A 25,106-nucleotide genomic window follows, 5' to 3' on the forward strand; every position below is an offset into this window, starting at 1 on the left:
GAGTTCAGAAGTTCGAGACCAGCCTGGTCAACATGGTGAAACCCCATCACTACTAAAAACACAAAAATTAGCCTGGCATGGTGGCACGCGCCTGTAATACCAGCTACTCGGGAGGTTGAGGTAGGAGAAGTGCTTGAACCCAAGAGGTGGAGGCTGCAGTGAGCTGATACTATGCCACTGCACTCCAGCCTGGGTGACAGATCAAGACTCTGTCTCAGAAAAAAAAAAAAAAACATGCTGAAAGGATTTAAACAGTCCCCCTATAATCTCATCCATAATGTTAAGTTGGCAAACTACTCTTCTATAAATAGTACAAATGTATAATAAGTAGAGTCCTTATTTAAATTTTGAATTCCAAATTAGTAAAATAAATTTTGCTAAGGTTCTTCTAAAGTAAATAAAATCTGACACATCGGCTTTCCAATACTAAAATGATTTGCAAGTGAGTATAAAACCAGCTGTGAACATTTGATGGCAAATCCCTAGCTGCAAAAAACTCAGCCTCAGCAATATTTCCAAATAATGTTAATATTAGGCTCTTTTTCAAAAAAATTCTATATTTTCCTAAATTCCCAGTTAACATTTTGTTATGATATACAAAAAAGTATCCCATGATCTCTCTCACGCTTTTTTTCTCTAGAGACAGGATCTCACTCTGTCACCTAGGCTGGAGTGCAGAGGCACCATCATAGCTCACTCTAGCCTCCAACTTCTGAGCTCAAGTGAACCTCCTGTCTCAGCCTTCTGAGGAACTAGGACTACAGGTGTGAGCTACTGTGCCCGGCCCCATGGTCTCTTTATAATCAAGATGAAAACTGTGTAAAACAGAATAAGCTGAATTCATAGCTGGTTGAATGAAGTGTTTTGTTTTGTTTTTTTTTAACAGCTTTATGAGATATCACTGACATACAAAACTGTGTATGTATAAGGTGTATGATTGTTTTGTTATATGTATACAACGTGAAATGACACCATAATCAAGCTAATTAACATATCTACCACCTCTACATAGTGACTGTGTGTTTGTGTGTGTGTGTGGTGTGTAACGTAAGATTTAAGATCTAGCCTTTCAGGAAACTTCAAATATGCAACACAGTATTATTAACTACTGTCACCATGCTATACATTAGATCTCCAGAATTTATTCACCTTGAATAACTGAAGCTTACAAAGTATCTTAATAATGATTTGTGACCTAAGGAAATTTGACAGTGTCATGCCTCAGGTCTCTGACTCTGACACTACCCATTTTAACAAATTTTACTAATGATTTCAATGACAGCACTGATTACCAACTATACAAAACTAACCAAACTAGAGAATGATACAAAGTTGAGAAGAATAATTAACACATTGGATGTCAAATCAAAATCTAAAACTATTTGGCTGGGCACGGTGGCTCACAACTGTAATCCCAGCACTTTGGGAGGTCGAGGTGGGCGGATGACCTGAGGTAGGAGCTCAAAACCAACCTGACCAACATGGAGAAACCCCATTTCTACTAAAAATATAAAATTAGCCAGGCATGGTGGTGCATGCCTATAAACCCGACTACTCAGGAGGCTGAGGCAGGAGAATCGCTTGAACCCAGAAGGCAGAGGCTGCGGTGAGCCAAGATCGTACCATTGTTCTCCAGCCTGGGCAACAAGAGCAAAATTCCGTCTCAAAAAAAAAAAAAAAAAAAAAAATCTAAAACTATTTAACAATTCAGAATGATGACTCAGAATTAACAATTTAGTAAGAATAAGAAATACAGTACCTATATCCTTGGTCCAAAAGAACAACTGTGCAGGAATAAATGAGGGAAGGTGTGGCTTAATGGTAAGAAACTAATAATAACAAAGAACTTAGAAATTTCATAAGCTAACCATAAGTTAACAAAAGTTAACCATAAGTTCTTTTGTTAACCATAAGTTCAACAAAAGCTAATGTAAACCTTAGACTCTATTATTATAATGTCCAGAATTTATTTATTTTATTTTATTATTTTTTTTTTAGACGGAGTCTCACTCTGTCGCCCAGGCTAGAGTGCAATGGTGCAATCTTGGCTCACTGCAACCTCCACCTCCCAGCTTCAAGTGATTCTCCTGCCTCAGCCTCCCAAGTAGCCGAGATTACAGGCGCCCGCCACCGCACCCAGCTAATTTTTGTATTTTTAGTAGAGACGAGGTTTCACCAGGTTGGCCAGGCTGGTCTCCATCCTGACCTCACATGATCTACCCGCCTCGGCCTCCCAGAGTGCTGGGATTACAGGCATGAGCCACCATGCCTGACCTAATGTCCAGAATTTATAGTTGAACATGGTAGGCAAATTACCTTCTAGTTCAAGAAGGTACTTCTCCTTCTTCCCAAAGGCCCATTAAAAAGGACAGAAGAAATTTTGTTCAATGGAGTAAAGTATAGCATCACTGGAAAACATGAATAGGACATCAGTGGACCAGAAATTTTAAAGAACGTCTTGAAACTGGCAAATATTGGATCAGAAAGGTAGAACAAGAACAACAATAACAAAAACGACAGCCTAAGATTCTAGAGGTAAAATGATGGTCTTCCTGAGAGTGTCCTAGAGAAGTTCCAAATTCCGAGCCAATAAACATTGTTACCCTGTTCCTAGAACTTTCACTTAATCCTCAAAATCAGTTTATAAAATTGGTACTCTACATGTTAATTTTTCAAAAGAGGAAGTCAAGGCTTAGGTTTTATAATCACACAGATAAATGGAAATGCCAGGAGTTGAACCCAGTTAGTCTGCATCCACAGTCCGTACTTTCAGTTATCATACAGATGTAGGATAAACCATCAGAGTAACTTATTAGCACTACACTAAGTTCAGGGTCACAGTTAGGCCCTATATCTCACATAGCTTGCCTCTTTTGTTCTTGGATTAAACCCTGACAATTTCTTTCTACAAAATGCATGAAATCTGCCTAGAAAGCCTGAGAAAGGAAGAAAGACATATGAGTTAACTACAGATCACCACATGAGTATAGAGGAAGAAAAATAATAATAATAATAAAAGACCTATACAAAAGCATATTACCACCAGAAATAAAAGTCTCCTTACTCTGTCAACTGTGGAATTTCCAGGCTGCCTGCTCTAAGCTGACCTTTCCTACAGGGAATTTTGGGTATAGGCATACTCTGTCCACAAAAAGTTCACAGTTAATCCTCCCATTCAAAGAAGATGTTTGTCCTATAAGTGGTAAGACAATACAGCATGGTGGTTAAGAGAATGGACTCTGCGACTGGGCACAGTGGCTCATTACCTGTAATCCTAGCAGTATGGAAGGCCAAGTTGGGTAGATCACTTGAGCCCAGGAGCTTGAGACCAGCCTGGGCAATACGGCAAAACTTCATCTCAACCCAAAATAAAAATTATCCAGGTATGGTGGCAAGTGCCTGTGGTCCCAGCTACTTGGGAGGCTAAGGTGAAAGGATCGCTTGAGCCTGGGAGGTGGAGGTTGTAGTGAGAGTCAAGATCGAGCCACTGCACTCCAGCCTGGGCAACACAGTCAGACCCTCTCTCTCAAAAAAATAAAGAATGGGCCAGGCGCAGTGGTTCCTGCCTGTAATCCCAGCACTTTGGGAGGCCAAGGCGGGTGGATCACCTGAGGTCAGGCGTTCATGACCAGCCTGGCCAACATGGTGAAACCCCATCTCTACTAAAAATACAAAAACTAGCTGGGCATGGTGGCACATGCCTGTAATACCAGCTACTCAGGAGACTGAGGCAGGAGAACTGCTTGAACCTAGGAGGTGGAGGCTGCAGTGAGCCAAGATCACTTCATTGCACTCCAGCCTGGGTGACAAGAGTGAAAACGAAAAAATGAAAAGGGAAGGGAAAAGGGAAGAGAAAAGGAAAGGAAGGACTCTAAAGCTAGCCTGACTGGGTCCAAATTCAGGTTCCTCCACTTAACAGCTGTGTAACCCTGGGGAAGTTATTAATGCCTCTGTACCTCACTTTCCCCTTCTGAAAAATAGGAATGATAGGTATATTTATATCCTAAAAATTGTTGTACGGATTGAGATAATTTTCTTTTTCTTTTTTTTTTTTCAGACAGAGTTTTGCTTTTGTTGCCCAGGCTGGAGTGCAGTGGCACCATCTCGGCTCGCTGCAACCTCTGCCTCCTGGGTTCAAGCGACTCTCTTTCCTCATCCTCCCGAGTAGCTGGGATTACAGGCACCCACCACCACGCCCAGCTAATTTTTGTATTTTTTGAAGAGACAGGGTTTCACCATGTTGGTCAGGCTGGTCTCGAACTCCTGACCTCAGGCGATCCACCTGCCTCAGCCTCCCAAAGTGCTGGGATTACAGGTGTAAGCCACCATGTCCCGCTGAGATAATTTTCATTCAGAATATAACAGTACCTGACCCAGAGAAGACACACGGATGTACTAATAACTAATAGCTACTATTAACTAGCTCCCCTTAGCTATTACACACAGGGAGAAAGATGAAATTAGATGATGGCTAAGAAGTCTTTCCTGGCTCGACATGGTGGCTCACGACTGCAAACCCAGCATTTTGGGAGACTGACGTGGGAGGATTGCTTGAGCCCAAGAGTTCAAGACCAGCCTGGATAGTTCGAGACCAGCCTTGTATAGCAAGACCTCATCTCTAGAGAAAACTTTTTTAAAAATTAGCAGGGTGTCGGTTGGGCATGGTGGCTCATGCCTGTAATCCCAGCACTTTGGGAGGCTGAGGTGGGTGGATCACCTAAGGTCGGGAGTTCGAGATCAGCCTGACCAACATGGAGAAACCCCATTTCTACTAAAAATACAAAATTAGCCAGGCGTGGTGGTGCATGCCTGTAATCTCAGCTACTCAGGAGGCTGAGGCAGGAGAATCGCTCGAACCCAGGAGGCAGAGGCTGCAGTGAGCCGAGATCATGCCATTGCACTCCAGCCTGGGCAACAAGAGCAAAACTCCATCTCAGAAAAAAAAAAAAAAAATTAGCAGTGCGTGGTGGCACACACCTGTAGTCCTAGCTACTCAGGAGAGTGAGGTGACAGGATGGCTTGAGTCCAGGAGGCAGAGGTTGTAGTGAGCTAAGATCACACCACTGCACTCCGGCCTGGGTGACAGAGCAAGACTGCTAAAAAAAAAAAAAAAAAAAAAAAAAAAAAAAAATTCTTCCAACCTTGAAATCCTACCAGATTCTCAAGAAAAAAAAAAAAAAAAAATGAAGTTCATCAAATTAGACAAAGCAGATTCCAAAACAATGAAGTATTCACTGACATCAGATCAATACTTGCTTTAAATTCGCCCCAAGCCTCTGAAGGCATTTGTTAGACTATCTTAATTTATAACTATTAACTTTAAGTTGCCTCTCAATAATTCAAGTTAAATGTATCCAATGACTTTGGATTTAAAGAATGAGGAGAGTTAACTGACTTCTAGGCAATTTTGATCAATGTCAAGCAACAGTTATAACAAAGCTGCTCCCTGAGTCTTGGCCATAAATTCAGTTCTTTTGATCCAGAAGCTCAAAAATGCAAACTTGCAATATCCAAACAATTCCCCAAAACGAACAAAATATAACAGCTTCACGTTAACTGGAATCTCCAGGGCAGCAGGAGGCCAATGAACTGGAAGGCTACAGGGAAAAGCACATCAGTCTAGTAGGCAGTGACAGCTCAGGTTAAAACATGCACGGGGTCAGAAACTTATTCCAAACCTAAGCTAACTAAATGCACAGACTGACTGTGGGTCCCACCCTATCCATTTAGGGTTCTGGATTAAAATAGTTGCCTCAGAAACAACTTGAAGACCCCAGAAACTAAGCCACATGCCCAGAGGTCTTCTTCTCTAAAAGCAACAAGAATCTAAAGCAGACCTCTGAGACTGCACCCAAGGAATCTTTTCAACCTGAAGAAATAAGAAATAAGAGACTCAGCCAACCGCTACAGAAGGATATAGAAAAAATGTGCCCAGGCATGCCAAACAGAACCAAATCTGCGATACATATTACAAGACTAAAAGAACAAGAACTACACATCCACAAGATCCTTATAATGAGACTAAAAGAAACTGCCAAAGATTAGACAGTATAGACAAAGCTTCCATTCCTAGAGTAAGACATTAAAAGTCCCAGGATCCTCTTCCTCTTTCCTCCTTATAATTTTTTCCTACTTACTTTTCTCTGTGGCATTCCTTGCCATTTCACCACTTTTCTAACTTTTCTGGTTGTTCCATTCTCATTCTACATTTGAGGTTTTAAAAAATTCCTTTTCTCTGTTCTTTCTCCTACTTACTGTCATAAATAACATTCTAATTAAAGTTACAAAAGAAACTGTAGAAAAAATTAATATAAGGCTTTGACAAATTGTATTTGTTGATCTGAATACTGCCTACTTTTTTTCTAGACTGTAATCTCCTAGGTATGTCAAAACAGTATGCCTATGCTAATAGCAGAGAAGCTATTAAAAAACACTCAAGTCTAATAAATAATGTTTGGTGACAATAATAGTACAACAAAGCAGAGACCAAAGAGATTTCATATAACCTTATGACCATACACACAGTAATTCATAATTCTAATAGAAACAAAATCTTTCACCTGAACTCAAAATGCATAGATGTAAATATCTCAAAGTTCAGCTGCTTTCAGTGCTAATGCGGAAAACGTTAAAACTTCTTAGCGTTTATTTTAATTGGAAAATAATAATCCTCTTCATACTAAAAAGACTGAAATTTTTGACCAAAAAAACCATATAATTTTGTCTTCTTTCTTTCTTTGGGGGCATTTATAGAAGTTGAAGAAGCAACTTTAATCATTCCTTTCTTCCAAGACTTCATTCAAGAACCTCACCTTTGGGAGGCTGAGGTGGGTGGATCACTTGAGGTCAGGAGGTGGAGACCAGCCTGGCCAACATGGTGAAACCCCATCTCTACTAAAAATACAAATATTAGCTGGGTATGGTGGCACATGCCTGTAATCCCAGCTACTCAGGAGGCTTAGGCAAGAGAATTGCATGAACTTGGAAGGCAGAGGTTGCAGTAAGCCGAGATCATGCCACTGCACCACAGCCTGGGTGACAGAGTGAATGACACTCCGTCTCAAAAAGAAAAAAAGAAAAAAAAAAAGAACCTTGTCTCCACACACACAAAAAAGTTTCAATTAGCAAGACACGGTGGCATGTGCCTCTAGTCCCAGCTACTTGGGAGGCTGAGGCAGGTGGATCAGTTGAGCCCAATAGGTTAAGGCCGCAGTGAGCTGTGACTGTGTCATTGCACTCCCACCTGGGCAACAGAGATCCTGTCTCAAAAAAATAAAAAATAAAAAACTTTTAAAAAAGTATCTTTAAAACTCTGTTCTCTTTAAAGCAACAAAGGTAATGACCCATAATGAAGTATTGACTACTTACATCAACAGCTATCCTGCGATTAAGTGGGCCTCAACATATATAATTCTTTCAAGTATTTTAGGTAATATTACATGCATATTTCCGAAGTGGTGAGTCTCTGTATATTTTTGTTTATTCTTTTCTCCCTCCAACACTCTTAACTAGACTTTTTCCCCCACAATACATTTTAAAATAATGTCACAGTCCTGCCTATGATAAATTCTTGAATTTATATCTTAAGGGCATTAGTTCATTTGAAAATTAAAACTGAAAGAAAAAAGAAATATGACAAAATTTTTTTCTCTTGGCTATTTAAGTAAGTAACTTATTAATACATAAGACAGACACGCAAATGATTCCAAGGATATAAAAGAAAAGCAAACATTTCATAAATGCCATATGAAATATCCATCTTACCAATGTCATCAGCAAGGGAATTAGGATCAGATGCCCCAAGGGTAGCTTCGAACTCCTCTTGGAGACGATAGGCTCTTTGCAGTAGAGCTTCGAGTTTATGGATAAATTCAGTACTAATAATATCCTACAAGGAGAGAAAAAGTACACATAACAAATTAAATTCTAATGTTAAAATTCTAAATATTTTTCCCACTTTTAAATAAAAGGCAAAGAAAGTGAGTAATATAAAAAACTACTGACAGTGGAAAGAGTAAGCAGCAGAAGTCAAGAGGCCTGGGTTATAGCTGTGTCTGTGGCAAAATTACCTTAGTTCTTAGTGATTTAGTTTCTTTACCTATAAAATTAAGGAGTTAGACTAGATTGGGAGTTCTCAAAGTAAGGTCTCTGAGCCAGCAGCTTCATTATCACCCAAGAACTTGGTAGAAATACAAATTCTTAGGATCCACCCCAGTCCTAGTCAATGAGAAATTCATGGGGTGGGGCCTCCAAATCTGGGTTTTAACAAGTCCTCTAGGTGAGTCTTATGCATTAGCAAGTTTGAGAACCACTAGCTTAACTAAATAATCAATAAGGACTAGTCTAGCTCTACACCTTTATGTGATTTTTATGAACATAATGGCACTTAATTAATCCCAAAGTACAAATCAAACTTTAAAAAATTCCAAGCCAGACAAGGTAGAACGTGCCTGCAGTCCCAACTGCTTGGAAGACTGAGGCAGAAAAACTGATTGAGCCCAGGAGTTCTGGGGTATAGTGTACTATGATTGTTCCTATGAACAACCACTGTACTCCAACCTGGGCAGCAAAGCAAGACCCCATTTCTTAAAAAAAAAAAAAAAAAAAAAAATCCTTTAGAAATCAATCTGCTTATTTTGCATATCCTGGGAAAGTCAATAAACTTGATGAACGGTAAATCTGGCATGTAACAACTACCTGAATAGAAAAAGACCAGTAAGAAATACCCCACATAGTCCCAAGGAAGAAGAAAAAAACAGTTCTATTAAATACAACAACATAAAGCAAATACACTGAATCAACATTAAAAAATATTTTGGGCCAGCACCTTGGCTCATGCCTATAATCCCAGCACTCTGGGAGGCCAAAGTGAAAGGGTCACTTGAGGCCAGGAGTTCAAGACCAGCCTGAGCAACATAGTGAGACACCATCTTTACAAAAAATGTAAAATTAGCTAGGCATGGTGGTGCATCCCTATAGTCCTAACTACTCAGAGGACAAGGTGGGAGGATCGCTTGAGCCCAGGAGTTCAAGACTCAGCCTGGGCAACAATAGTTAGACCCTACCTCTACCAAAAAAAAAAAAAAAAGATTTGTTTGATTTTTCTAATATTATGAAGACCACTCAAATAAATCACCCTTACATCTACATTTTCTTCAGCAATGGCATCTCCTGCACCCAGTTTAATGGAACCACAGGCTTCATCTTCAGCCTGTCTATTGCGAAAGGTTAGAGCTTGTTCCCATCGACGCAATGCCTCTTCAAACAATTCCATACCTAAAAATTAAGAACAGAACAATTTTAAGTGAGCAAAACCAATGCCAAAATAAAATTATTTGGGGCCTGAAGTGTTTTCGTACATTATCACCAATGGCACAGTCAAATTTTGACACTAAAGAATCATACATCATTTCATGGTAGAATCTTAATTTCCCAATATATTCTCAGCCTATGGTTCTGGTTAACCAAAAATCAGAGAGACAAAATGGCCAATATGTTTTCATTTCTTTATAATACAAATGTATATGGTGCTCAGAATTTTTCTAAAGGAATATCATGAGTTCATCAAAAGTTACACAGTAATAGCTATTTTTTATAGTCACATAACTATGTTTCAAAATATTCCTGCAAATTAAAAGGAAAACTAATGGGAAGAAACCAGTTTACAAAAAGCTACCTGGTTTATAAGTTCTCAGAAGAAAGTAAAGCTGAAGATGTCTGGGCACGGTGGCTTATGACTGTAATCCCAGCACTTTGGAAGCCCAAGGTGGGTGGATCACCTGAGGTCAGGAGTTCAAGACCAGTCTGGCCAACATGGTAAAACCCCATCTCTACTAAAAATACAAAAAGCAGCCAGGTGTGGTGAAACGTGTCTGTAATCATGGCTACTCAGGAGGCTGAGGCAGGAGAATCGGCTTGAACCTGGGAGGCAGAAGTTGCAGTGAGCCGAGATTGCGCCACTGCACTCCAGCCTAGGCTACAGAGCAACACTCCATCTCAAAAAAAAAAAAGAAAGTAAAGCTGAAGAAAAGATAATAATACAGAAATCTAAAATAAGTCTTTTCCACCTTTTGTCCCCTAAAGGGTGTCTTGAACCACTACGATCCCAACAGGCTGATTTGGATAAATTGGTGGGCCAGAGTTAAAAATTGCAAGATACTGGATGAACCCATCAAAAGTTAGTTATAGTCCAAGCAGGAATTTCATTTCTTTGCTGACAGAAAGCTTTGTGGGAAAAAAGAGGAACATGTGATTTTCTCAAAATTAAAAAACAAGGCTTACAAAAATAATTATGTACTTCAAACAAAACAAAAATAGTTTAAGACTTCAACTTTTAAAGTATTTTTAAAATGTTAAATATTAAAGAAAAAGATCTTTAAAAGCTGTTTAAGAGTCTGGGCAAGTCATTCTCTCGATGTTTTTAAGATACGGTAGCTAAAAAATACCTCTCCTCTCAAGTAATTTCTTCAATTACCTATAGAACCTACAATCCTAAATGAATAAAATTTCATATTTATTTATTTATTATTTTGAGACAGAGTCTCACTCTGTTGCCCAGGCTGGAGTGCCGTGGTGCCATATCGGCTCACTGCAACCTCCTGCCTCAGCCTCCCGAGTAGCTGGGATTATAGGCATGTACCACCACGCCCAGCTAATTTTTGTATTTTTAGTAGAGATGGGGTTTCACCATGTTGGCCACACTGGTCTCAAACTCCTGACCTCAGGTGATCCACCCACCTCAGCCTTCCAAAGTGCTGGGATTACAGGCGTGAGCCACCACGCCCAGATTCTTTTATTTTTTTAAAGTATTTATTTATTTATTTGTAGAGATGAGGTTTCACTATGTTACCCAGGCTGATCTCAAACTCCTGGGCTCAAGCAATCCTCCCACCACAGCCTCCCTAAGTTCTGGGATTACAGGTGTGAGCTACCGCACCTGGCCTAAAATTTCTTAAAATGAAATGTAGGCCTTTCCTTCTTGTTTGATTTTCTGTAGCAAAAAATAGCTTTTGAATCTTCCTCCTAAAACATTTAAGCACATAAAAACCAATTATATCACCATCTAGTCTCCTTTCTCCAAGTTACGCAACTCTAATTCCTTCATCCTTTTCTCACACTATCCCTTCTATACATTTATTATTTGGGTTGAACATACGAACACAGGAAGAATTTTTTTTTTTTTTTTTTTTTTAGTTTTTTTGGTCTCTTCTTTTAGAGATGGGGTCTTACAATGTTCCCCCAGGTTAGTCTTGTACTTGTGAGCTCAAGTGATCCTCCTACTTCAGCCTCTCAAGTAGCTAGGACTACAAGCATGTGCCACCACACTTGGCTTCAGGAAGAATTATTTTACAGCAGAGTTGTATAATACAAAGATAAAACTTGTCTCCTCAAGAAGTACTATGTATACCTCACTATAGAACATAGCTCAGACTACCAAATATCATCAGTTTTGTAACAGCAAGTCAAATATAGGTCACCAATCTTTTTTAATGTCATCAATTTTATAAAGAGAATTGAAACAGATGGGTGATGATACCAGGTGATCCACAGGGGTCCTAGCAATCTTAATCCTATAACACAAAGACCCCCTGTGGCGTCTCTAGTTTTACTCTGTATTTCTTCAATTTGAATTTTTAATATTCTGGGTTATTGTTGTTGTTTTAAGAAAAAGGCTCTCTCTGTCACCCAGGCTGTAGTGCAGTGGCACAATTAGCTCACTGTAACCTTGAACTCCTAGGCTCAAGTGGTCCTCCTGCCTCAGCCTCCCAAGTAGGTAAGACTACAGGTACATGCCACCATATCCAGCCATAAACTTGTAATATTAACAGAAGCTGTGAGTGTAAGTTTTCTAGACATAGGGTAATCTAGAAACATAGTGAATTTAACTCTCTGGAGACCTTCTTTCCCCACAGGAGTACCCGCAGTGATGGCACTGGAGATGATATAGTCTAACTATTCTAGAGAGCAGGAATGCATTCTGAGGCACTCAGTCCTTCTACACAGAGCCATCAACCCTTTACTGCTCAATGGCCAGGGCCACATCAAGTTTACTGGTTTTGTTTTCTGTTTAGTATGCATTTCCATTAAAAGGAAGATAGCCTGAAAAAGAATAGAGAATAGGGAAAAGCATTTGAATCTTCTGATTCAACAACAAGTTCATTTGGTTCTTCTCCAAGGCTCCAGTGAGGCTCCATAGACATGTTCATGGTCAAGTCAAGAAATACTGAGATGTGAAACACAGAAGGCCTCTTTCTATTTAAAATTGTTTTCTGGATATAACAATACAAATGATAGCTAGGTAAAACATATTTAGTAAAGTGAATTCTGATAGATTCATTACATAACAGTCAACAGATTAGGTGAAGATAGTGTAGTAGGCTGAATAATGGTCACCCAAAGATCAGGTCCTAATTCCTAGAATAAGTAAATGTTACCTTATAAATAAAGGTAACATCTTACATCTTTGTAGATGTAATTAAGAATCCCAACACAGGGAGATTATCCTAGTTTATCTGGTGGACCCTAAATCTAATCAAAAGTGTCCTTACAAGAGAAGGGTGGCTGGGTGAGGTGGCTCATGCCTGAAATCCCAGCACTTTAGGAGGCTGAGGCGGGTAAATCACCTGAGCTCAGGAGTTCAAGACCAGCCTGGCTAACATGGTGAAACCCCGTCTCTACTAAAAATACAAAAAATTAAGCCAGGGGTAGTGGTGCACACCTATAAGCCCAACTACTTGGGAGGCTGAGGCATGAGAATCACTTGAACCTGGGAGATGGAGGTTGCAGCGAGCCAATGTTGCACCACTGCACTCCAGCCTGGGCAACAGAGTGAGACTCTGTCTTAAAAAAAAAAAAAAGGGAGAGACAGAGAGAGATAGGGAGATTTGATACACACAGAAGAGAATGTGACACGGAGACAAAGGTAGAGACTGGAATGATGTGGCCACGAGCCAAACAAAGTTGGAAGCCACCAAAAGCTGGAAGAGGCCAGGAAAAGATTCTCCCCTGCCTCCAGAGAGAGCATGGCTCTACTGACTTCTTGATTTCAGCCCAGTGATAATGAACTTCTAGCGTCCAAAACTCTGAGTGAATAAATTTCTGTTGTTTTAATTTTGTTGTATTAGTTTAATACAATGTATAATGTTATGAAGACCAGATACAACGGATATAAGAACATTTAAAATTATAGTTGCTTCTCTTAGAACAATTCACTGTTCTTTAATTTCAACTTACCATTGACGACGGTGGCTCATGCCTGTAATCCCAGTACTTTGGGAGGCTGAGGCAGGCAGATTGCTTGAGCTCAGGAGTTCAAGACCAACCCAGCAACATGACAAAACCTCATCGCTACAAAAATGTTTTAAAAATTTAGCTGGGCATGGTGGCATGCACCTGTGGTCCCAGCTACTCAGGAGGCTGAGGTGGGAGGATCACTTGAGCCCAGGAGGTTGAGGCTGCAATGAGCAGTAATTGGGCCACTGTACTCCAGCCTGGGAGACAGAGCAAGACCCTGTCTGTCTCGATAAATAAAAAACAAAAACAAAACAAATTAAATGTGAGCACAATATCTTAAAATGTTATCATCTCATTCCTACCCATTAAGTATAAGTTCTCTGGAGTAGTCACAGGAATATTAACAAGTTTAATATCATCTTCATCTGCTTTGTCCCAGGAATTAGAATTGCCACAGGCGCAGCTATGACAAGAATTGACACTCTGGACCTGAAATTAAGATGGACAGAAGTTACTTCAAATCTCTCTCATGATAATATGTTGTGATCTTTCATATTTACAAATTACTTTTATAAATCCTATTAGTGGTAAGACAATCCAGGTAATTTCCACATGAAGAAATAATTCTGATGATATTCAATCAGACTTAGAAATCACGACTCTTAGAAATCACGACTCTATTATAAGCCTGTTTGCTCAAAAATACACAAGTAGAATAATATTTTGAATCACTTATTTACATCAGAAATCAGGCAGTTACGTTTATATCATGTATTGTTTTAAGCATTCGCTTATAAATTTTATCTATACATACTTTGATTTAAGCTAGCTAGCTTATTTTTCTTTTAGAATGTTTTACAATGCTGACTCTCTGCTAAATGAGACCTAAAATAAAAAAGCCACTATCATCTTTGTAAATGCCCTTTACTAGCAAGGTCCACTGAACAAATCATTTCAATCACCTCTATGCAGGTGATTCTCAAATCCCTAATCCCAGTTCTGTCCTAATTCCAGTTCAGTTTTGAGAAATCTAAGCCCACATTATCATTTGCCTTTTAGGTGACTCCATTTGGCTTTTCTGCTGGCATCTGACACTTTTGACATAACAACATCTGGGTCAATGATGGACTGCATATACAACAGTCAACCCTATTGTAAGATTACAAAATTGTATTTTTACTGTACTTTTCCTATGTTCAGAGATGTTTAGATACACAAATACCATTGTGTTCCAACTGCCTACATTATTCAGTACAGTAGCATGTGATACAGATTTGCAGCCTAGGAGCAACAAGTTACAACATACAGCCTACAGATTATGCTGCTTCTGAAATGAAGAGTAAAATATTCATCTAATTAATTAGAGTGGTATTTGAATGGTCTACTGTAACCAGTATAAAAATACTGGCAACTATGCTAAATTTATGTTTTTGTTAAATTGTAAGATTTAACAAAAGAGGAATGACGTGTTCAGTTAGGCAAGTACAGTACAGTGATTCTAAAGACTTGTTATACTATTATCCTCAAATTCGCCTTATCTACTTCTAGTCAACAAGGGCTTCAACTTTCAATTGAGGAAATTCAGATGAGGCACTTCGCAGACACTGAGGAAATCCACATTACAGAACAGGCATATTCTGGCCAGGCGCAGTGGCTCACGCCTGTAATCCCAGCACTTTGGAGGCTGAAACAGACAGATCATTTGAGGTCAGGAGTTCGAGACCAGCCTAGCCAACATGGTGAAACCATGTAAATACAAAAACTAGCCAGATGTGGTGGCGCATGCCTATAATCCCAGCTACTCGGGAGGCTGAGGCAGGAGAAGCACTTGAACCTGGGAGGTGGAGGTTGCAGTGAGCCAAGATCACACCACTGCCCTCCAGCCTGGGCAATAGGGTGAGACTCCATCTCAAAAAAAAAGAAACAAAAAAAAAGAAAAGAAAAGAAAAAAAGAAAAAAGAATAGGTATATTCCATCAATACACTGCCAAAAAGAAAAAAAAAGAAAAAACAATAGGCATATTCTCCATTATGCTACTTGGTTTCACAGAAGAACTGAAAGTCTGCAGGCCTTTGATCTAGCTGTTCCTATCCTAGAAGAACCTTTAAAACTTTAGTACATTTTTAGGCATTACAGAATAGTACAGCTATAGATTCCAATGAAATATGGAAGCAAGGTACAGAATAGAATATGGTGTTCTATAAACTATGAAGAAAAAATGAATACAGGCCAGGCACGGTGGTTCATGCCTGTAATCCTGGCAATTTGGGAGGCTGAGGTGGGTGGATCACCAGGTCAGGAGTTCCAAGACCAGCCTAGCCAACATGGTAAAACCCCATCTCTATTAAAAATACAAAAATTACCGGGGTGTGGTGGCACATGCCTGTAATCCCAGCTACTTGGGAGGCTGAGGCAGGAGAATCGCTTGAACCCAGGAGGTGGAGGTTGCAATGAGCTGAGATCATGCCACTGAGCTCCAGCCTGGGCGACAGAGCGAGACTTCATCTCAAAAGAAACAAAAAGAAATTGTTAATGTTGCTTATCTCCATGGAGGGGAAGTGAATGGATCAGGAACACTATTTTATTTTATTTATTTTATTTAATTTTATTTTATTATTATTTTATTTTATTTTATTTTATTTGAGACAAGGTTTTGCTACATTGCCCAGGCTGTCTTCGAACTCCTGGACTGAACTGATGTTGCCTCAATCTTCTGAATAGCTGAGACTATAGGTACCACCATAGCACCCAGCTCTCACTGTATATTCTTTTGCCTGTTCTATATTTAATAGCAGGTACATATTCTACCCATTTTTTAAATTAATGTTTAAATCACATTCAATTTAAACAAATACTAACTTCATTCCTCACTTGTCAATCAGCATTAATATTAATGCTCCAAATAAAGATGGGCAGCCTCCTGCTTGTCATTCAATACCGTATTAATGATCCAAAAAAGGAGGTGAAGAACCTCACACTTGGCTTCAGCAAACCAAATACTTTCATCTAAGTAGGCTCATCAAGTGATTACTGTGGTCCAGCACAAAGTCTGGCTGCATTGTCCAGCTTCTTGCAGAACAGCTAATTTTTTTTAATGACTCTTTTTAATTTTAATTTTTGATATTTGTGGATCTATGGTAGGTGTATATATTTACGGGGTACATAACACATTTTGATATATACAACGTGTAGTGATCACATCAGGGTAAATGGGGTATCCATCACCTTTAAGCATTTATCCCTTATTCGTGTTATAAACAATCTAATTATACTCTTTTTGTTATTTTTTGATGTATAATAAATTATATCGACTGCAGTCACCCTGTTGTGTTATCAAATACTAGATCTTATTTATTCTATCTGCCTATATTTTTGTACCCATTAACCATTCCACTTCCCCTCCACCCCCCATTACCTTTCCCAGCCTCTGGTAACCATCACTCTACTCTCTATCTCCATGAGTTCAATTGTTTTAATTTTTAGCTCCCACAAATAAGTGAAAACAAGAACATCTAATTTTGAAGCAATACTTCCACATCAACACCATTTTCACAGGACCCCATGAGACCACATTACTTATTCAAATAAACCTAGAACCAAATTGACTGAATAGTCAGCAAAAAGGTACTTTATTTGCCTAAACAAAGCAGATTTAATCAGATGATTTTTTAAGATTATTTCCATACTAAGAACTATAAGTATATGACACTTAAACTAATAGATCCCAAGATATATAAACAAAAATTTTTTAAATTAATATTTTTTCTGTACTTACGGAGGCCAAACTCTGTGCAGAACCCGAATATTTACTGAAAAGTCCTCCATTAGCATAGTTACAAGCTTGAGATCCTTTGTCTTTGGTAGAACTTAAAGATAATGTCAAATTCTGTCTGCTACTGGAACAACTTGAACCTATCACATAAACATACTGATATTAAAAGTATCAATAATGCCAATGATAAATTTCAGGTAAAGATTTCAGAGTTTATAATATATTCATCCAGAAAGCTCCTAATTTTAAAACACACATCACTCAATTGTGTAAATTATTAAATGTACACCATTATTAAAATCTAAATCTTTATATAATCTTTTTTTAACACTGCTAAAATCGCTTCTGAAATGAAGAATAGAATGTTTACCTAATAAATTAGGATGGTAGTTGAATGGTCTATTGTAATCAGTATAAAAATACTGGTGACTATGTTAAACTTACAATTTTATTAAACTGTAAATTTAACAAAATACAGGCATTTCCTTTTCTGAATTACATCAAAACCTTACCCGTATCTCATTGCATTGTGATTAGTTATACTTCTGTCTTTTCTACTCATCTATCAATTCTTCTAAGGCAGACATTATATCTTAGTCTTTTGTTTTTTCTTTGTTTGAGAAAATATCTCACTCTGTCACCCCGGCTGGAGTGCAGTGGTGCAATCACGTCTCACTGCAGCACTGACCTCCGGGGTCAGGTGATCCTCCCACTTCAGCCTCCTGAGTAGCTAGGACTACAACAGACATGTGCCACCACACCTAGCTAATTTTTTTACTGTTACTTTTGTAGAGATGTAATCCCACTATGTTGCCCAGGCTGGTTTAAACTCCTGGGCTCAAGCCATCCTCCTGCTTTGGCCTCCCAAAGTGCCGGGATTACAGTAATGAACCACCGTGCCCGGCCTTAGTTTTTCTTTTTTTCTTTCTTTTTTTTTTTTTTTTTGAGACTGAGTCTCGCTCTGTCTCCCAGGCTGGACTGCAGTGGCCGGATCGCAGCTCACTGCAAGCTCCGCCTCCCGGGTTTACGCCACTCTCCTGCCTCAGCCTCCCGAGTAGCTGGTACTACAGACGCCCGCCACCTCGCCCGGCTAGTTTTTTTGTATTTTTTAGTAGAGACGGGGTTTCACCGTGTTAGCCAGGATGGTCTTGATCTCCTGACCTCGTGATCCGCCCGTCTCGGCCTCCCAAAGTGCTGGGATTACAGGCTTGAGCTACCGCGCCCGGCCCTTAGTTTTTCTTAATGCAGCAGTTAAGACGTTCCTGGATTTAAACCCGGGCACTTATAAATTATATGACCTTGGGCAAGTCACTTAGCTTTTGCATATCTCAGTTTTCTTTATGTAGAAAATAGAAACAATAACAAGACTACAGTCCTAATTCATAGGATTGCTGTAAAGTTAAATAAAGCACTGAATATATGGCACTTACCTGAGACCTAATAAAATCTTAGCAAGTGACAGCAATCATTACTGTTGCAATGTTCACTGCACTTGGTACAAAATGTCACTCATTAATTGTATGCTGGACAGTTGAATCACAAAAGCATACCACACACTCACTAAATAATAAAAAACTAAGAAACTCAGCATGCTTAAGAAATTATTTTTATTCATACGATATCTTTTTTTTTTTTTTTTTTGAGACAGAGTGTTGCTCTGTGGCCCAGGCTGGAGTGCTGGAGTGCAGTGGCATGATCTCAGCTCACTGCAAGCTCCGCCTCCCTGGTTCACGCCATTCTTCTGCCCCAGCCTCCCCAGTAGCTGGGACCACAGGCGCCTGCCACTATGCCTGGCTAATTTTTTGTATTTTTTAGCAGAGACGGGGTTTCACTGTGTTAGCCAGGATGGTCTCGATCTCCTGACCTCGTGATCCACCCGCCTCAGCCTCCTAGAGTCCTGGGATTACAGGCGTGAGCCACCGCGCCCGGCCTCATACGATATCTTTAACAAAACTTAAAGATCCTTTAAAAGACAGCAATTTACTTCTTGAATTCTACATGCTAAGGAAATAGACAACGATATGCAAAATAAGAAAAACACAAACATCCTAAAGGGAACAATGGGGAAATGATTAAATTGGGGTACATTCGTACAAATTAACACTAGTTATATATTAAAAATGATAGCACAGAGGGATATTTATTGATCTGGAAAGACATTCTTACACACTGTCAAATATCTTAAAAGCAGGTTATAAAATGTCTGATCACAATTTTACTTAAAATACATAAATAATTTACTTGTATATAACATTTTATGTCTCAATATGACATTTAAATGCAAATATAAGTGGACTGATATACGTGAAAGTATTATCAGTAGTTATTTCTGGGTACCAGAATGTTAAGTAATTTTAATTTTTTTCTGTTTGCTTATCTACATTTTCTAATCTTTCTAAAATAAATCTGTATTACTTTTGAGTTAAATAATATATTAGGAAGAAAATTCTGGAGACTTAAAGACCGAAATCACTGTATTGCAGTTATGATTTACACATAAAATTCCTTTTGTACACTTAATTCAACTATTTCCACATACCTTTGTCTGATGCTGCTCTTTTAGTGTACTCAAGTATGAGGTGCTCTGGTTCCCATGGTAATATTTTTCCTTTCTTCTTTCCACGTTTTCTTTTAAAGTGATGGGCCAGAAAAATTACAGATATAGCACTCACTGCAGTTACCACAAACAACTTTTTAGCCACTGGAGAAAATTTGATCTGGAAAAGATGCAGTTAAAATTGAAAAACATCTCTTTAATTTGTTCAGTTAAAAGAAGGACCTAATAACTAAACTCACTCTTAATCCAACCTATTTCTAACTACTAACAAGAGAATATCATTTTACTCTCTCAATGACAAGCTAGCCCAATTTTACTTTTTAAAAATATTTTAAAATGTTGTAATTTATTACTCACTACTCTGAAGATTTCAGGTAAACAATATTACTCCAAAGTCAATGGGAGCAGAAAATAATTCAACCCCATTAATATTTTTTGAGCAATTAAGGATTAATTCACACAACTGAATCTTCTGTCTGAATCACAGCAAGATTTTTAATTACATGGATGATTAAATTAAACTGAGCTTTTAAAAAAACTATCTGGAAATCTGAGGAAATAGAAGCTAAATCAATTTCTAAATACTTTCTAAATAAGCCATTTTATTCACGAATTATTTAACAAATATTTCTTCAGAATCTCAAAGTACCAGGACTGTGTTATGAATTAAAATCTTACTGTAATTCTATTCTATGAGCACATAATAAGTGCCTACAACCAATCAGGAAGCACTAGATATATGGAGGTCACAGATTTTGCATTCTGCATATGCTTGTCTATTTCCCTCAAGCAGTGTGCTAATAGTGGAGACAGATACGTTGGCAAATAATTACAGCACAATGTGATAAATACAGTTATACAAGTACTAAGTTATATAAGTACAACATCAGAGCAAGAAGTGATTAACTTTCTCTTGGGAGACAAATACTATTAAATAACTAAAAGCAAAGGAATTCTAAAATAAAGCTAAGGCTTGGAATGTAGAGAGCTGGAAAGAATGTCACTTCCAACCTTCTAACACCAAAATAAAGTATTCTGACTCCATCAGAATACGGAGATCAGAGGGCAACCAATTGCCCCCTAAACTAATGAGACAGGCATTTGCAGAGAGATAAGACATTAGCATTGGCTTACATGGACAAAACACAGCAGAACATTAGCAAGAAGAGGTCAGCAAGCATGGTTTCAAAACTGGTAGAGAAAGTACATACTGTTGAGAGGTGGGAGAGAGGTGCTGCAAATGTAGGTGAAATCCACACCTTTTCTGCATATCTTATCAACAAAAATCACCAGGCACTCATAGAAAATACTGAAAGAGTCCTACGAAAGTCTCCCTAATGGTACAGAGGGAGGGAAACAGTAGCTTCTGTGGAGAGCATGAACCAGCACCAGAACCTTTCTCCTCTATCCCCATTAAAGAACAAAAGCCTTAAACTGTGGATGCATCTTTAACTTTAGAGAGAAATTTATGCCATTAAATGCTTATATTAAAAAGGGAAAGATATAAAATCAGTAATCTAAGCTTTCGACTTAAGAAAAAAAGAAGTACAAATTCAACCTAAAACAAGCAGGAGATAGGAAGCATTATAAAGATTAAAGCAGAAACCAGTAAGACCAACAGCTGGTTTTTTTGGAAGGAAAACTAATAAAACCTCTAGCCAGTCTCATTAAGAAAAAAAAGCAAGAATGACACAAATTACCAAAATCAGAAAAAAAATTGGAGTCATCACTGCAGACCTCACAAAGGTCTGTAAAAAGGATTCTATAAACAATTCTATGTCCATAAATTCAAATTCTTTGAAAGACAAAATGAAAACTCACTTGGGAAAAAAGAAAAAGGTAACATGAGCAGTTAAATATCTATTAAAGAAATTGAATAGATAGTGAAAAATCTTCCAACAAAGAAAACTGAAGGCCAAATTATATCAAGTAGTTAAAGAAGAAACAGTATCAATTTCACACAATGAGGATACTTCCCAATCATATTATCAATCTAGTCCAGATGCTGTTTGACTTTTGATGGAGTTATATCCCAATAAATCCATCCTAAGTTGAAAACATAAGTCAAAAATGGATTTAATAAACCCAACCTACCAAACATCATGGCTTAGCCTATCTTAAACATGCTCAGAACACTTATTAACACATCAGCTACAGTTGGGCAAAATCATGTAACACAAAGCCTCTTTTATAATAAAGTCTTAAATATCTCATGTAATTTATTGAATACCATACATTACGTCAAATTTGCAATGGTTGTGCATCATCATAAAGTCAAAAAATTGTTAAGTTGGGGACAGTTAATATCAAAGCCAGACAAAGACATCACAAAAAATAAAACTATAGGTTAAAATCTCTCACTGATAGATGCAAAAAACTTTCACAAAATATTAACAAATAAAATTCATCAATATATTAAAAAGTATATAAATAACCAAGTGGTATTCATCCTAGGAATGCAAATCTGGTTCAACATTTAAAAATCAATGTAACTTACCATAATATCAACTAAAGAAAAGTCATAATATTATCTCAACAGACATGAAAAGAACACTTTAAAATATTCAACATCCATTTATGATTACTTAAAAACTCCCAGCAAATTAGGAATAGAAGGTGTAGTAGGTTGAATAGTGTCCCAGAATGATTCATGTCCACCTGGAATGTCAGAATGTGATCATATTTGAAAATAGGGTCTTTGCTGATATAATTAAGGTAACAATTCAGATGAGACCATATTGCCCTCAATCCAATGACAGTATCTTTGTAAACCATAAATACACAAAGGGAAAGGCCATGTAAAGAGACTGAAGTTATGCTGTGATATGGTTTGGCTGTGTCCCCACCCAAATCTCATCTTCAATTGTAGCTCCCATAATTCCCACATGTTGTGGGTTGGCCCCAGTGGGAGATAACTGAATCATGGGGGCAGTTTCCCCCATACTGTTCTCATGGTAGAGAATAAGTCTCACAAGATCTGATCCTTTTATAAGGGAAACCCTTTCACTTGGCTCTCACTTCTCTCGTCTGACACCATGTAAGACTCGACTTTTGCCTTCCACCATAATTGTGAGGCCTCAACCAGCCACGTGGAACTGTGAGTCCATTAAACCTCTTTTTCTTTATGAATTACCCAGTCTCAGGTATGTGTTTATCAGCAGAGTGAGAACAGACTAATCCATGCTGCTACAGTCAACAATGTCTGGAGTCACCAGAAGCTGGAAAAGGCAAGGAAGGATTCTCCCCTAGAACCTTCAGAGGAAGTGTGGCTCTGCTACACTGTGATTTCATCCTCCATAACTAAAAAATTAAATTTCTATTGTTTTAAGTCACCAAGTTTGTAGTAATTTGTTATGGTAACTCTAGGGTACTAACACAAAAGGGAAATTCCTCCATCTGATAAAGGGTATTTATTTTTAAAACTTTTAGCTAAGATCATGCTTAATGGTGAAAGACTAAATGCTTTCTGCATAAGATCATGAACAAGGCAAGGATGTCATTTTACCAATGTCATATTAGAAGTACCAGCCAGTACAAAAAGTTAAGAAACAGGAATAAATGGAATACATATTAGAAAGGAAGAAGTAAAACTATTCACAGATGATACAGCTGTCTATATAGAAAGTTCCAAAGAATCTACAAAAAAGCTCCTATAACTAGTAGGTAAGTTTCACAAGATAACAGAATATAAAGTCAATATACACTATCAACTGTATTCCTACATAACAGCAATAAGCAACTGGAATTTGAATTTTAAAAAGTAATGCTGTTTATAATAGCATCAAGAAAAAGAAAAGGAAAATATTAGAGCTAAATCTAATAAAATCTGTGCCAGATAACAATGAAACACAAAAGATATCAAAGAAGATAAAAGGAGAGAGACATCATATTCATGGATTATAGGAATTTTTCTCTCCAATTTGATCTATATAAACAACATAATCCAAACAAAAAACACAGAAAAATTTTTTGTAGATACTGATAAGCCTATTTTTAAAAAACTAAGAAAAGGCAAAGGAACTAAAAGAACCAAAACAAGTTTAAAAAGAACAAAGTTGTAGTACTCACACTAGCTGAATTCAAGACTTAACTATAAAGCAACAGGCAATACAGTGTGGATGTATAGATTAATACAATAGAATAGACAGCCTGCAAGAAACACACACAAACATATAGTCAATCCATTTTTGTCAAAGGTAGAAAGAACATTCAAAGAAGAAATTTCTAGAAGAAAACACAGGAGAAAATATGTCTGACCTCATAATCACCTAAAATCAGAAACAACCTGGATGCCTTTCAATAGGTGAACAGATAAACTGTGGTACACTCATACAATGGAATGTAACTCATCAACAAAAAAGAACAAACTATTCAGACAAACAACAATGTGGATGAATTTCAAATGCATTACGCTAAAAGGAAAAAGCCAATTTCAAAAGATTATATGTTGTATAATTCCATTTATATGACATCTGTGGATAAAGATAAAACTATAGGGACAGAAAACATCAAAGGCAGCTAGGGGTCAGAGGTGACTACAAAGGGGCAGCACAGGGGAACTGGGGATGAAGAACTGTTCTATTTGGTGCTGTGGTGATGGACACATGACTGCACAGCTGTAAAAACACACAGAACTGGACACAACAAAGAATAAATTGTGCTCCATGTCAATTGAAAAAAAAATCAACCAGGATATGGGATCACAGATGGATCCCAAGATAAACCGCAGGCTGTGAAAAGTAAAACAAACTTTGTTCCAAATGAAGCACATTGAAGGGCGTGAGGAAGAAAGGTGCTGACCTAAGTGACAGTGTTTTGCCTGGATATTGTAAGGCTACTGACAAAAAGTGTTAAACGTGGGGTTCGTTTGGCCGGGCGCAGTGGCTCACGCCTATAATCCCAGCACTTTGGGAGGCCGAGGCAGGCGGATCACGAGGTCAGGAGATCGAGACCATCCTGGTTAACACGGTGAAACCCCGTCTCTGCTAAAAATACAAAAATTAGCTGGGCGTGATGGCGGGCGCCTGTAGTCCCAGCTACTTGGGAGGCTGAGACAGGAGAATGGCATGAACCCGGGAGGCGGAGCTTGCAGTGAGCCGAGATCGTGCCACTGCACTTCAGCCTGGGCGATGAGCAAGACTCCATCTCAAAAAAAAAAAAAAAAAAGAGTTAGACATAAACATTGTAACCTATTGGTAAATTTGTTTCTCAAAAGAGTACTGGGGCCAAGTGCAGTGGTACTCACCTGTAGTCTCAGCTATTTGGGAGGCTGAGGCAAGAGAATAACTTGAGCCCAGGGGTTGGAGGTTGCAGTGAGCTACTGTCTCACCACTGCACTCCAGCCTGGGTGACAAAGCGAGACTCCATCTCTTTAAAAAAAAAAAAAAAAGGCCGGGCGCCGTGGCTCTAGCCTGTAATCCCAGCACTTTGGGAGGCCGAGACGGGCGGATCACGAGGTCAGGAGATCAAGACCATCCTGGCTAACACGGTGAAACCTCGTTTCTACTAAAAAATACAAAAAACTAGCCGGGCGAGGTGGCGGGC

At 38.4% G+C, this 25,106-nt stretch overlaps 1 protein-coding gene across 23 annotated transcripts in view; it reads right to left on the reverse strand.

Moving 5' to 3' along the window:
• Positions 1 to 25,106, reverse strand: part of MIGA1 (mitoguardin 1) — a 96,525-nt gene that overhangs the window by 51,652 nt on the left and 19,767 nt on the right. For 22 of the 23 annotated variants that reach the window (XR_010582642.2, XR_012418466.1, XR_012418496.1 and 19 more), the window contains 5 exons: positions 19,545 to 19,722; positions 17,009 to 17,145; positions 13,596 to 13,722; positions 9,143 to 9,276; positions 7,765 to 7,888 (listed from right to left, as the gene is read on the reverse strand). Coding sequence is in view for 15 of the 23 variants with exons in the window: in XM_074003279.1 (XP_073859380.1) it covers positions 7,765 to 7,888; positions 9,143 to 9,276; positions 13,596 to 13,722; positions 17,009 to 17,145; positions 19,545 to 19,722 (700 nt within the window). In the remaining 8 variants the exon portion in view is untranslated. Of the gene's footprint in view, positions 1 to 7,764; positions 7,889 to 9,142; positions 9,277 to 13,595; positions 13,723 to 15,596; positions 15,821 to 17,008; positions 17,146 to 19,544; positions 19,723 to 25,106 lie in introns of those variants that run through there. The other variant, XM_065533401.2, reaches the window with a different exon arrangement.

This window comes from Macaca fascicularis, chromosome 1 (assembly GCF_037993035.2).
Source record: "Macaca fascicularis isolate 582-1 chromosome 1, T2T-MFA8v1.1".
Classification (NCBI taxonomy): Eukaryota; Metazoa; Chordata; class Mammalia; order Primates; family Cercopithecidae; genus Macaca; species Macaca fascicularis.